The sequence below is a fragment of the Trematomus bernacchii genome, unplaced genomic scaffold, assembly GCF_902827165.1.
Source record: "Trematomus bernacchii unplaced genomic scaffold, fTreBer1.1, whole genome shotgun sequence".
NCBI lineage: Eukaryota > Metazoa > Chordata > Actinopteri > Perciformes > Nototheniidae > Trematomus > Trematomus bernacchii.
The window spans coordinates 837988-852771 of record NW_022988007.1 but is presented as its reverse complement, the minus strand read 5'-3'; the positions used below and the strand labels follow the sequence as shown (position 1 = coordinate 852771).

Sequence of the window (14784 nt, the reverse complement as noted above, 5' to 3'; positions counted from 1 at the left end):
AAAAAAAAAAATGTTTTGCCGTAAAACTGTGAAGTAAGACTTTTTTTGTGTGAAACAAAAATGAACTACATCTCTGGTCTCGCACAACAACACACGTCACCAAGATGGCCGTCACTACTGTCTTGCCAAAAAAGGGATTGACTACCCTCACTATCACCACAATGAAACACGTCCAGAAGAATGTCATGCAAAGCTGCCTGCCTTCGATTCTCCCTGAACTTTTTAATGTTGAATGTTAACCATTTGTGCAGATAGCATGAAGTAGAAAAGAACGAAAGAACGAGCAAGACCCATTGCTGGTATGATAACAACCTGGTACTAAGCACACAGGCATCTTGTTAAAGTTATCTTATGTTAGCTATCTCTTATATTTAGTGGAGGAAAACAATTATGACATCAGTTATGACATCACTTTTGCGACTCTGGGATTTGTAGTCTTTCTAGTTGCATATTTTTCATAGTCTTATATTTCAACAGTTTTACGACAAACTGTGACTTTTTTGACATGGAAATTATTTTTTAAGATTGACAAACATCATATGTGTAATTCAAGGCACAATGCAAACGGGATCGAAATATACGTTTTCTCTCCCCATTGACTTCAATACATAATTTTTTCGAAATAAGGTCCCATGGGTCGGAAGTAGATGGGCGGGACTTCGCCTCTCTATGGAGGAGAAGAAGTTGGGATCCAGGAGTAGTGGAACGTGTTACTATTCAAAACCCCCACTCTACTACAGTGTAATATTATTATTTTAATATAGGCCTACTACTACATTTATCTTATATATATATATATATATATATATATATATATATATATATATATATATATATATATATATATAGTTAAGTGTTATCTTACCATTTTACATACAAAATATATTACATTTTTACAGATTTAACTTTCCAACAGTTTGTAGCTATTGCATTTTTAGCCTGTAATTAAGTTTCAGTACTTTCTCTATCTCTGGGCCTAACCCTCCTGTTGTGTTAGTTTCCCCCCCCTTACTTTGGTGTTCACGGTCAAATTTGACCGGTCCTGTTTTTACTGCTATTACATTAACACAAAAACCATTAATCATCACCAAATTTCATTTAACACCCTTTCAAACTGTAAATATTGTATCAGACTGGTATACATGAAAAACTGCAATATACAAAGAATAGACACTGAACATGTATTGCATGCGCCAGGTGTGATGGGTGTGATCCATGTGGGGGGATCGGCACATAAGAGCGGGAAATGTATCAAATTGTTCTGTGTGTGTGTGTCTGTTTATGTGTGCCAGGTGTGATTCACATGGGGGGATGGGCACATAAGGGGGGGGGGGAACACATCTAGTGTATGTGTGTGTCTGTCTGTGGGTGTTTGTGTGTGTGTTTTATCTGATCCGGATGGTTACTAATTCCTTTTCTTTATGGCGGTCATTTTTGACCGGGAACACCATGGGTGTTACAAAGTTGACTAAATCATCCAAAATTCAATGAAAGGGGTGATCAGCAATTTGATATGTTCAAATGTCTACTGTGAAGGATATCATAAAGCCTTAATGCAATCGAATGTAAAAAAAGTTATGATTGTAGTAAATCGGTCAGATTTGACCCGAACACAACAGGAGGGCTAAGTGTTCTTTCCCCAGCTGCTTGGTAACAATAATAATGTTGACTGGTTCATAGAGCATATTCAGACTAGGTAACACAACTCTGACATCCGATGTTTCAAACCCACTAATGCAACTGAAGGTGCCCCTTTAATGCGCTGTTGGTATATGACCTAATGTTTGTCTACTTTGAGATCAGTTACATAAAGTTGACAAAAGCCCCCGGGAAAGCCAGTAGATAATATAGTATATTATGTTATAATATACTATATTATCTACTGTACTATACTATATTTGAATAATTTGTGTCACTTTTTGTACCAGCTCTAATTGCGATTAGATGTAAAAATGGATCTGGGTGCTACCATTTAACTGTCACCTGCATGTCACGTTGTTCTATGCAATTTCCTTATATTTTGCAGCTTTGACAGATTTCAACGAACAACCGCCCCAACCTGGAAGATGGACAGATAAAATAACCAATAGCATCTTGTGTTTTCAGTAGCAGGCACCGCTTCTACATGACAGGCGTCAGCATCAGCCAATCAGCAGCCTAAGTATTGTACCTCCCACTCGGAGACGGATTTCCGAACCAAGTGTAGCAAAATCGCCTGTACTTTGTTTACGTCCCGTTGGTTAGCTGACAGTTGTTGTAGCGCTTTACTCTCACAAACAACCCTGACTGCATGGCTTTGCTGGTTGCCTCAAGCTTCCTAAACTTTAAACCGAGTGTCCTGGATGTCCTGGATGTGATGTTTTGTTGAATGAGGGGGACCCGCTAGATACCGACAGGAGGATGAACTCCATCACCGGTCGGGTTCTTGCCATCCCCGCCGCCTCTGTCACCAGCTCTGGAGCTTCATCCTCTCGAGCCTTACATGTAGAGCTGACATCCCAGCAGGTAAATGCAAAGCCTCTGAGAGCATATTAACACGAAATGCATTAAATGAAACGGGACAACTTTGAGTATATGTCTTATATAGTAGTTTCCAACGTCAGTTACAACTGCTGCCTGGAAAACACGGCAGGCCTGTTAGGCTAGCTAGGTAGCTAGCAACGGCTAGCTTACAGTTAGCTAGCTTACTGGGAATTAATGTCACTTGACTTACAAGGCACACCAACACAAGTTAGAATTGTGTTTAAGACCGACTTTCTACGTGTGTTGCCATATTTTAAGGAAACATATTATTCGACACGTTTAATTGTGTACGAAGCTAGTCTGCCAATGGGAACTTAATTTAGCGTTATGTCAGCTCGCAGGTGACAGCTCAGTTAAAGGGAAACGGTGGCATGTGTCATCACTGCGAGGTTATATTTTCTAATACAGTTATTTCGATTATTAAAGTGTTATAAAAGTGAGACCATGAACACATTTAATTGTTGCCTCTTTGGAAGCTTAGGAAATTCATCTTACAACCATCAATCTAGCCATTCAGTCATTCATTCATTTGGAAATGACATGAGAACAGTATGCAGTTCATTCATTAGGGCTACCGGCCTCAGATTGTTAAATCTACCCCTCACAGGCACCTCTCATTCCCTGTCATGTCAGTTGTAGTTAGATATTGACTGTAGTGGTTTTAGCTATCCAAGTTGTTGGATATTTTTCTTCATATTGTGCAGTTTTAAGAGCAAACCCCTGATCTTCATCCAGTGAGTCCAGCAACTACATACAAGTGCTTCTTGGACTTTCTTGGAAGTTACTGTACTTACCTACATCAGACCACTAGAGTCATCATTACTAATCCAATGATATACATTACAGTAGAGAACCCTTACCGTATGTTGCTCTACATGTACAGCAAAAGTGTAAACATAAGGTGACTTTTGGAAAGTCTAACTTATTTTACAATAGGTCCTCTATTAAGTTTTGTCTTGCACCAGTGTTTGACTACCTTTTAGTTTGCATTAGATTGACAATATGATAAAAATGCTTAGTGTCAGTTTAAATTCAAAACTAAGTCAAGAGTTCAGAGTAAACCAGAGTTTACATATTGCATTTATTCCAGATTAAAATAGACACATTATCAATGGTAATCTTTGAAGATCTGACATGCCGTTTGAAGTGTTCAGACATGATTGTAGCATTAACACAGGAACAGAAATCTTGCCACATTCCAACCACACTTTATTTTCAAGGATCAGTTCACCCATATTACAATTCACATGGTTTCTCTCTTACCACGTGGTGTCTTGCCATTCAAATAGCTCCAGTTTTGAGATTTGAAAATGGGACTGAACTTTCTGCAGCCACCACAACACAATGGAGAGATGAATGGGCTTTTTGTTTGCGCTCCTTAAAGCATGTGCCTTTTTCAAGATTGATCTGCAGTCAAATGTATTTACTTTCATTATATCTACTTGGCACAGAGACCAATAAAGAGACAGATCTCAAGACATAAGGAACTAAATAAAATGTATGTCCCTTTGTGTTAGGCCGATTGACCAGTTTGAAATCCCTCTGCATTTTTATATTTAGCCTTTATTTATATAAATATCATTTTCATATCCTCACATGATTGATCTATGACCACGTGAATATCATAAAGGCATTAGGGTTTCTACAAGGCACTTCTAATTACAGCCAGCATGAACATTTTGTTGATATGAGCAGCACTAAATCCTATTTCCCAGCAGCACTAATCCAACAATTGCACTGGTACGGCACATCAGCTCCATTCTGAAATATACAGATAAATCTGTCTTTTCAGATGACATTAGATTGCTTCAATTGACCCTTCTCTGGCTCCATAATGAAACCTTGTCATGCTGGCCTACAGAAGCAGCATATCCACTGAAGGCTGAACTCAGGGGAGATGCTTCATGTAGGAGTTTTAGGGGGCTTGTGCCTTCTTTTCTTACGTGGTATGAAAACTGTGTGTGTTCATGAAAAAAAACACAAGGCCAAAAATGTCAAACTGCAGCAATCCGATATACCAATGTGAAACGCAAACACAGTGCTTGCTCTAGATGTGTGTTCTGAATACATTTAAATATCACAGCTTTGTTGACAAAATACTTTTCGCTTTTGTGTAATATAATTATATTTTGATTTCATTTAATAAACTATTTTGGGATCTGTTATTTGTTATTCCCAACAGATACATTTATGGCACAATCGATGGTATGCAGCACATGTCATTTAAATATTGAATAAAATGCTCTTTTTTTGAAGCAACAATGAAGAGTTTGCACTCCCAAATACTTCACTACTATTTGAAACATAATACATTTTTGTTATTTCCTATTGCATTTATCCATAACCAAAGACCATGTAGAACACAGTTCTCTTTTGACTATGTGTATACCTAAGGCAGCCATGAAACCGTAACCCAGTTGCAAAATCTTGCTTAGTCATTTAGCTTGTGCACTTTTTGTTGTTGTTGTACTTTGGCCAACTTGGTCACTCTTTGTTGAGGCTATGCCACATTTGAAAATCAAACTTGATCTTTCTGTTGGAGAGCTTGAATGTGCACATCATTTGATATATTAGCCATATATAGCATATATTATGCTCAATTCTCTATTTATTTACTACAGCCATATGAAACAATGTTATATTATTGACACTAGACTAACTATTAGAATGCCAGTGAATAAAAGCCTGCAGACTACACACCATAACGTTTCAATTCAGTTTGAAGTTAACACATCTCAACAAAGGTAGGCTTTTTTAAGTTTTAGTGTAGTTTTAGTGTCGTTTTAGTATGCATGTTTTGTCAGTTCTATCCATTTCAGGAATCCCCTTCCTGAGACTATTTTAAGAAAGAGTTTTGATTTAGCTTGCCCTGTAAGTGTGGTGTCTGTTCATGGTTAACATGAGCAGAAGGCTTGTGACCAGATAATCACTTTGCCACAGTAATCATTTTGTCACATACCCCCATCAGACACTTTGTGACATGTAGGGGACTAACGGGATGTTAGGATAATATGGACTCTGATATCAGGGTACTTTTGCTCTGCAGAGCCCAGCTCACCAGAGTAGTTTCACAATATGTCCTCACAACCTTTTCTCTCTGCCTCCACATTAGCCCTTTCATTTTTGAAGAGGGGGTCAAAAGTCTCTTGTGGAACAATCTGAGTTTCTGTTGGTGAGGCCCTTAATCTTCTAGGGAGTCCCATGACTTGGATTTAGTCTCAGTATGGCTGCAGGACAGAATCTGTGCAGTGGTAACGTGTTTGCCTGAAGCCTGAACTTGCCAAATGCCAGATCTTTTTGCTACAGATTCTAACCATTGCAGTGACCACTGCAAATACATTTTAAAAAGCTCGTCTTTGGATTCATATCCAAACAATGCAGACTTGTTTAGAGATTTACTAATGATTCATGACGATTTGTAGCTTTTAAAGTCTTTACTTGTCTTAACTGTGGTTGTGTCTTCAACATTGTCTTTTGTTCTGTGTGGAGTGCCATTCTAAAAATGATGGCTTTTTCGGCATCTCTTTCATTCAGATTCATTCTTTGATTCTTTTGATCAGAATAATTGCAGCGCTAAAAATGTTGATACCCTTCTCATGTCACTCTCATGACTAACCATGCCTGCCGAGTTAACTGCCTACTTATTTCTACCATGAAGATGTCATGCCTCTATTTTTTGAACTGCTGATAGATAGCAGACCAGACAGCAGGCATGATAAATAACTGCTATTTTATGATGTTAATATATATATATATATACTTCTTTGATCTCTAAAGGCTGTGAACCAGTCTTCTGTGTCTTCAAAACAGCAGAGATAGTATTTGCCATCACATGATAAGAGTGAAACTAAATACAGCCCTTATATCCTCACTTTCTCTCTGTCTCTTTCTTACTTTTTTCTAACAGAGGCGATTGCGTCATCTCCGGAGCATAGCGGCCCGGAACATTGTGAACAAGAATGGTTCCCCACTGCTGGACACATACTTCACCCTGCATCTCTGTATAGGAGAGCGCATCTCTAGAGGTCAGTGCTCATCCCCTGTCCCTCCTCTCTGTGAGCTGACAATGGGCAACATCGCATTATGTACTACATCTTTCATATGCACACCATGTATGTTTCCCTTTGCCATGTTCTCAAAATAAGGAGAACCATGTCCTCCCCATATGAACAAAAGTAGCTACTACATGTTAAAAGAAAGCTATGGACAAATCTGACAATCTGAATTGTTTTAAGTTTGTGATGCTTAAATAGAATGTTTATTATCGCAATTATTTTGTAAACAACATGTAGCATCTACGACTACGGCTGCACAATTATTCTAAATGTCATCAGAATTGCAATATGAACTTGTGCAATATTCAAATCACAATATTTGTTAAAGTCTAAATACAAGTTACAATTCCATTTTGAATAAAGTATTGTGAGGCTGCAGAGACACTCCATCCTACACATAGTATTCTACAAACTTTACAAAACATATTTGTTTAGTACAGATCCTATTCAAGTGATTTTTGAAAAGGTCTCCTGCAGCCCATTATGTCATCAGATGACACTTTATGGAGTGGACCAGTGAGCGTGCTCTTTGGAAGTCTTTACAGCATTTAAGGGTTATTCATTAAGAACATTTCCATATAATGCCATTAAGTCACTGTGGTGATCTTACTGTGTTTTGGCTCAAGATGACATTACCGTTACTGCCTTGTGTATCTGCTGACAGTTTGGCTTCACTTATTGAAGCTGAGCTTTCAAATCAAGTGACATTTTATTTATATTGATCAATTAGACAAAATACATTTGCCTCAGGGAGCTTTACAGTTTGTACATTTCAACAAACATTAATGACGGTAAAAACACAATAGAATTACAACATAGACAATCTACATCGACATTGCTTAAGGCCAGCTGAGCCAGCCCTAACTATAAGCTTTATATAAATAAACTATAGAAGAAAATCATAAGCTTGCTCTTTAGTGCCGAGAGGGGTCTTCCTCCTGAACACACAGTGAGAGCTGGTTCCAGGAAGAGGCGATGGATAGCTGAAGGACATTGGAGACTCTAGGAACCACTAACGCCCCTGCATTCTGCGAAAGCATTTACAGTAGTAGATTGTATTTCAGTGTCAATTGAACCTGTTTTGTTGTCCATGAGAGTTTTATACCTTCTTTTAACCAGCATTCTTTGATTTCTTTTTAGATTTTTACAAGAGTGAAGTCATACGAGACTCGCTGGTGAGTATACTAACTTAAACCTTTAAAGGTCCCATGTCATGCTTTTCTGGTTATTACCCGTCCCCTTGTGTGTTATGAAGGTTTGTATGCATGTAAACGGTCTGCAGAGTCACAAACCCTCAAAGTACACCCTGTAGCGAGTAAAACTCTAACACAGAAAAGACCTGTCTATGCTGCCCCAGAACGCCTCGTTGGAGATTTCTCATTTTCTTCCTGGGTACAGTGACGTGCCCATACCCAAATGGACCAATCGGTGGAGCCGTTACGTTACGTCCGCGGAGTCGTTACATTTGGACCAATCCGCGGACTTCCTCACACACACACACACACTCAATCTTTTCTCAGCTGCAGCTCCGTCGATTTCTCCTCCCTGAGACGGCGGGACGCGGCGAGGCTGTGAGTCGGTGTGTGAGCACACACACAAACTCCCAGCCAGGCTGCGGGTGTGTGTGTGTGTTGGGGCTGGGTTTCGCTGTGTCTCGCTGTCTCTCGCTGTCTCGCAGACGGGCTCACAGGGAGGGGGGGGCAGGAGCTCCAACAAGCCGTGTAGGACAGAGAGTGAATACACATACTATACAGAGACGCTGTTTGAGAAACCAATGTGAGTTTGGAACATTGAACAATATAAATCTATTCTAGTATACCTCAACAATGGAATTATGATCAGTAGAAATGGCCATGACATGGGCCCTTTAAAGTATTCATGTCTGCCCCTGGGAGAGGATCAGGATGATGTCATTAGCTGCAGCCTGGTCATTATACGCATCACTACCATGACTGAAGACTTCCTGTATTTTACTGACGCCAAGGCTGGCATTTATACCTGCTGCCTTTCTGCAGGTCACGCTTTTATTCACCTCTGGACTTGTGCTTTTGCTATATTCTTACTTAAACTGGTTTTCAAACATCAGTACACTAAAATGTATGAAACAGTCTTGCAACAGAAATGGAATGGTATATGTGCCGTTCACTTACGCAACTGTGTCTGCTGGTGTGTAAGTTGTGTAATGACTGATGATTCTTTGTCTGTTACTTCTCTTATTTGCTTGCCAATGCAGTTCTGCACAAAGCTATAGAAGCTGCCAAGCAGAGCAAGCTGTACATGTTGGGCTTGCTGCCGAGTCATGAGCTGACCTAAGCTGCTTTCCAGGCATACTTTGAGTTTCCTCTGCAGACAGATAGTGTGTAAGGCGCTGCAGGAGTCATGACTCCTGTCATTTCTCCCCCAGCTTCCTCCAGTTCAATTTAACATCCTTGTCATCACTTCCCGTCTTCCTGTTTTTATTCTAACTGCTATGCCCCTTTTTCTTCCGCTACTCACTCTCACTAGTTCTGTTTTCTACCCCCCCTCCACCATATGAATTGTACTTCTGCTTTTGACATTCCCTCCTTTCCAGCCTGTCCTTGAAAGTGACCCGAGGAGCAGGAGATTATGTCTCTGATGAAGGGAAATGGTACATAATTGAATGATGTAAATGGCTACAGTTCCTCGTAGAAGCAGTACTTAGTGCTGTCAGCTTGGAAGTTCAAGGACAGAATAGTAACTGTAGTTGGGCTCAGACATTAAGGTTAATGTAGAACAGGATGATTACATTACTTAAATTGTAAAGGGATCCTTTAGGATATTGAATTTGACAGCGGTACCCCGCACTTGATTTCAGGTTTTAATTCAAACTCTTCACATTCAAAGTGATTTGTATTTTCTTTAACTGTCTGGATCAACGGTAGCTTAGTTGAAATGTACTGCCAATCCTCACGTGTGTGTATATATGTGTGTTTGCCAGAATCCAACTTGGCGCAGCCTGGACTTTGGCATGCTGCCGGACCTTCTGGACACCTCAGTGTCTTGCTTCGTGGTGCGGATCTGGGGAGGACAAGAGGAACAGTTCCAACTCCTCATAGAATGGAAGGTCAATCTGGATGGCCTCAGATACACAGGACAGCAGGTCAGCAACATGCACATGGAAAGGATAACAGTAGAAGCTATTTGTATAATATTCCATTTTGCCAAAAGGTTCCCCGTTTGATAGAACTGTGCACAGGCTGCAAAGAGATGCATACAGAAGTGGTGTGAGCATGACTTACAGCTGCCATTTGTACATATGGTCTTTAAGGCACGTGAAGGATAGTGTGCACAAGTAGTTGTTTTACTATCTACAAATATATTTGAGATCAAACACACTTTTTTTACAACTGAATTTTCTCAGTTTTGAAAACAGAGTTTCAACACAGAACTTTATTCTTTACATTTTGGCCTTGGGATCAAACCTATCAAATGAGGTACATCAAGCTCTGAGTTTTGCCTTTTTATTTGACTAAATCACAGCAAAGCAGAGTCTGCCGTTCATTTCCTGAAGATGATATGAATGGCAATTAGGAAAAACCTTGCAGCTTATGCAAGAGTCAATACTTCAAATGAGGTAGAGTCATCTATTAAAAAGATGCATTTGATGTATGAAATGATCTGCTTTACTTTGATGCCATGCAGTCAAAAGTTTGACCCTTCAGTAAATCCCATATTCTCAAAAGTGATTGAAGTTTCTGTACTTCACTGCATCTATTCACCTTTTCTGTTCTCTATTAAATACACAGTTTGTTTTTGTTCAAAAAAACAACTTGTTTCACTCACTTCAAAACATTAAGCTGATACAGTATGTGGGTAAATATTTGACATAACTGTAAATAACCATTTCTACCACTGTATCAAACGCATTGCAATCGGTTCACTGTCATCAACATGGAATTGATTGCATGACTTTCTTTTCCCCCTTTATACATCAAATGAAAAGTGTAGCAGATGAGGTCAAGTTATTTTGCAATGACATTATGTTGCAATATTAGGGTAACGATGTTAGAATGAGATCAACGTGTTTGTACTTTGTGATCTCTATGCTCTGGTATGAGCAGTACAACGTGTGCTGATGTGGAATGTTTGAGGACTGAACAACAAGCACTTTGAATTGAGAGTTTTTCACACTGAAACTCTCATTCATAAAATCAAACTAAGCTATTGCAAAATCACTTAAAGAACTCTGTTACTCTCATTCTTTCGCAGTGAGACTAGTTTCAACGCCCGTAAACAGATAGCTCAGTCTCACGCTCAGCCAGATGCCCGCTGTCCTTTGTTCTCTGGTCTCAGTCCCTGCAATGAGCCTCTTCTGCCTCGCTTTGTCCACAGATTCGATCCAGGAATCCAAATGAGATCATATTTGGATTGAATGATGGCTGCTATGCAGCTGACTTTGATCATAAGGTACAGCCTTTTGTCAATTATTCAGAGCTTCTGCCTTATAATGGGATACCCAGTCCTAATCTTATTAGCTTTAATCGCTCGCTGTTTGGCCTTCTGCACTGAAACTCTCCCATGTGGCTGTTCCAGGATCAGTCGGAGCGGAAGAAAAACAGCCTGCTTCAGGTCGACCTGAGTTCAGTCCGGAACTCCTACAGCGTTTTCTCTTTACTCAGGTAAGAGTCATGCCATGTAGCAGTATTACATCATGTTTCATCGTCATTGTATCATCTTTTGGAATCTATACACCCAACATCCATTACACGTCTGTCTGCCTGGGAGAAGGATCCTCCTCTTTGCTCTCCCTACCTTCAAACGGAGGTCTAAGGACACAGTGTGTGCAGGGTATGCTGCACACACTGTAGCCCTCTGTGACAAATGTGTACTTTGTGATATTGGGCAATTGATTGCTTGATTTCCTATCACATCATTAGGACTCCTTGTTCAGAATGCAGCAACCTTTCCTCAGTCCATTTTTGGGGAAAAAAACATGCTTTGATTTTAAACCAAAAGTTTTTTATTTCTTTTTGATGCGTAATTGGTCATGTGATTATACTAACTCCTATTATGTGTATTGCATGTATTTCTTTTAGCAATTATATTCCAGCAGATGGTGCCACAGGGAAGCCCAGTTTTTGATTCTTCATCAGAAAAGCTCTCACAGGCACCAACTTTATTTAAAGTCACCTAGTCTTTAGTCTAGACTTGATTTGTTGGGCATGATGAGTCAAGTATATGGATCTTTTTAAACAGTACATCTTTATAAAGGCACCTTGTCATCAGGCCAGTGTCAGACTTGGGATTCTGATTTGATTTTAAAGTACACTCTGTTGAATGTGAGAAACAGCTGCAATACAATGTGCTACCACAAGGGGGAGACAAAGGTTTGCTGAGCAAGTTGCTTGCAGAAGGGGAACCCTTGTGCAGTAGTTAAGAACTTAAGACGACACAAGGCACTTCTGACATCTGTTGACAAACATGGCCGTGTTGTTCCGCATTTAGATTTAAACGTGGAACAACGTAAATACCACTTTCAACATCCTCAGGGCTTCCCCAGAGGGAAACCCTGTTAAAATACCCCCAGCACTTAAAAACTCAATTAAACCTGGTTTTAACTGAATCAATGTAATCTAGACGCTTTGATTGGACGTTTCCAAAATAAGATCAAGATCCTGTCATTAAGAGGCTTTCCACTGAGATGTTCCGACTATAAGAATGAAATAGGGGGACATAAATGCATCACAGGCCTTTACAGTATCCAGAAAAAGGAGTTTTGCCAAAGCCAGCTGAACTTAAACAGTCCCAGTTTGAATCATAACTTTTATGACCTCTGCTCTCGCTTCTTTTATTATTGCAGCTTTCTTCCACATCCTCTTCTTCTATCCACACCCAGTGGGACTCTGTGGAGTTGAACACAGTTACATTGATCCCCTCTTCCCACACACTGCTCTGCCTGCAGCTCCTCACCCCTGTCACTGTTTCTCCTTGGCTTGGTGCACTCATATGCACATGTTTTATGATTAGGTAGTGTAGAATGATTCATCAGATATTGTACACTCCAACAGGGATTACCCTACCACCCCCCATAGCACATAACCATATATACCACTCAGCCTCTGTCCCGCAGAGAGCTTCCCGTTTCAAAGTGCATTTACTTGCTGAATGATTCAGGTGAAGGGACGCTCATGTGTTGTGTCATTGTCTCAACTTCGTGGTTGCATGTTTTCGTGAATGATGAAGGATTTTTCATCATGTAATCGGGTGAAAAGTGTTATTCTCCTTAGGTCATCTCATTTGTATTGTGCCTTTTTTGGACTATTTATGTATTTTTGATGCATGTCCACCCAACTGTCTCCCACTGTGTTTTAATGAAAAAGGATAAAGGCAGCTTTGCTAAGAATGCGCTGGTCTTGATTAATGATGGTAATTTGTCAGCGGATTCACAGTCTGCTTTTCAGCCCCGGCTTTAAAAGACCCATCGTCTGTGTGAGTAACGTGGTGATGTGGGCGAGCAAACACAACACGTCTCAGATGGAGAGATGAAGAGGGAGAGCACAGATCATCAATCAGCAAAGTGGTGTCTCTTCCAGGCCTAGATAGAGCCAGAGCCACATCCTAAATAGAGCTAGGCCCCTTTCTGGGTAGAAAGAAAGAAAAGTAGACGGTGACGGACGAAGATTATCCAGCTGTTGAACAAGATTTGATGTAGACACTATTAATAGGTTCCTCTGTCCTACCAGTAAAATGTTTGATGTTTGAGAAACAGAGAAACAACGACTTTGATCACATAACTGAGCTTTATATTTGTTCAAAAAAAGAGTTGACATTTCAATTCAAACCTAGAGAAATCCCTCATTTCAAGGGAAGTCAATTTCAAGCTCATTTCTGGAAACGGTCCTTTTCATTTGGTTGAATGTAATGCATACCCTTTGAAAAGTGTCAGCACTGTTGTTACATCAGTCACAAAATGACCTTTAACCCATTTTACGCCACATTTTTAAATATTGGTTGTTTTAACAGGATTGATACTTTTCGACATATCTTGTTGAAAGCTAAACTACACTCTGGCTCTAGCCCTTTCAAAACACCCAAAGGCCATGTGGTTCTGGACATTTCTATAAAAGTGGTAACGCTAACCATCTCCTGAATTGAGCGTTTCCTAAACTTGTGTTATGGTAAAACTGACCTGGACTGAGGCTAAGTTCCTTAACGATACGACAGCATTAGCACAGTTTGGCACTTGGCAGCTTGTTACTGCAGTTTTGTAAAGGTAGGGGTTAGTCGAGGGTTCCTCAGTTGTTTGCCATCTGTAACCGCAACGCTGGCGCTAGGTCCTACACACTGTCCCTTTTTAACATGCAATTGCTTTATGCACTTTAAGCGGTTTTTGAAGTCGAGACCTCCGGTGATCATTTTGCTCCTATATATATATTTCATGATACTCGATATTAAGTTATAAGAGTGAGAAAACTGAGCAAATATTAGCAGTTAGCTCCAGCTCTTCCAGTACTACTTCGTCCCCATAGAATTAGAAACACTTCTTTATACTGTTTCTGAATCACTGGCTCTGCTTTCTTTTGGAGAGGAAGAGACCTGTATGGATAAACTGCTTCCTGAATGATAAACAATGAAGAAATCCTAACAGCCAATAGCTAGTTGAAGAGATACAAATGGTGGTGAAGACTTCAACTCCCAGGTTCTCGCCCTACGTTACCAAATGACACCCCTTTTGTTTTTTTCTTCTTGGCTGAGAGATGGTTAGTGGCAGAAACTTGCATATTGTGTGCTTGAAAGTTATTTTTTTAATGACATTATAGCCTTGTAGATGCTCAATGTTAATACGTTTTGGTCTATTCTACTAGTGGCCCATGTGACGCATTCTAAACATTGTTCTTTGGGCACAACTTTCACAGTTCAGGACTGTGACATTGCAGATTAAACCTGTCAAACACTTCTGGAGCCTAAAGGGGAAACTTTCTTTTCCACCCTTGATCAGAGCCATATGTTGCCTGTGTTTCCTGATTTCCTTTTGTATGCTCCAATGTGAAGTATGAAAGTACTGTACGTACGTGTCAACAGGAGCAGGGCACCGTGCTGATGGAGCTCTGTGGGGGGTCTATCGTGCCACAGAGGCTACTGGGTTGATAATGCCTCCCTGCAGGCAGTCCTCAGACCTACTGATGCTGAGCCTCTCAGCCATGCGATGCTGGTGTGGTCCTGTGTAACCAGGCAGCTGTATGTG

The 14784-nt window shown here is 40.1% G+C and overlaps 1 protein-coding gene across 2 annotated transcripts in view; it reads left to right on the top strand.

Annotated features, from left to right (window-relative positions):
• The first annotated feature begins 2216 nt into the window (after positions 1–2216).
• uvrag (UV radiation resistance associated gene) overlaps positions 2217–14784 on the top strand; it is a 105632-nt gene continuing 93064 nt past the window's right edge. Inside the window, exons 1-6 of one of the 2 annotated variants that reach the window (XM_034117322.1) lie at positions 2217–2505; positions 6431–6548; positions 7719–7753; positions 9538–9699; positions 10932–11006; positions 11133–11218. In XM_034117322.1, the coding sequence (XP_033973213.1) occupies positions 2401–2505; positions 6431–6548; positions 7719–7753; positions 9538–9699; positions 10932–11006; positions 11133–11218 (581 nt within the window). In that variant the 5' untranslated portion in view covers positions 2217–2400. Of the gene's footprint in view, positions 2506–6430; positions 6549–7718; positions 7754–9172; positions 9208–9537; positions 9700–10931; positions 11007–11132; positions 11219–14784 lie in introns of those variants that run through there. The other variant, XM_034117323.1, reaches the window with a different exon arrangement.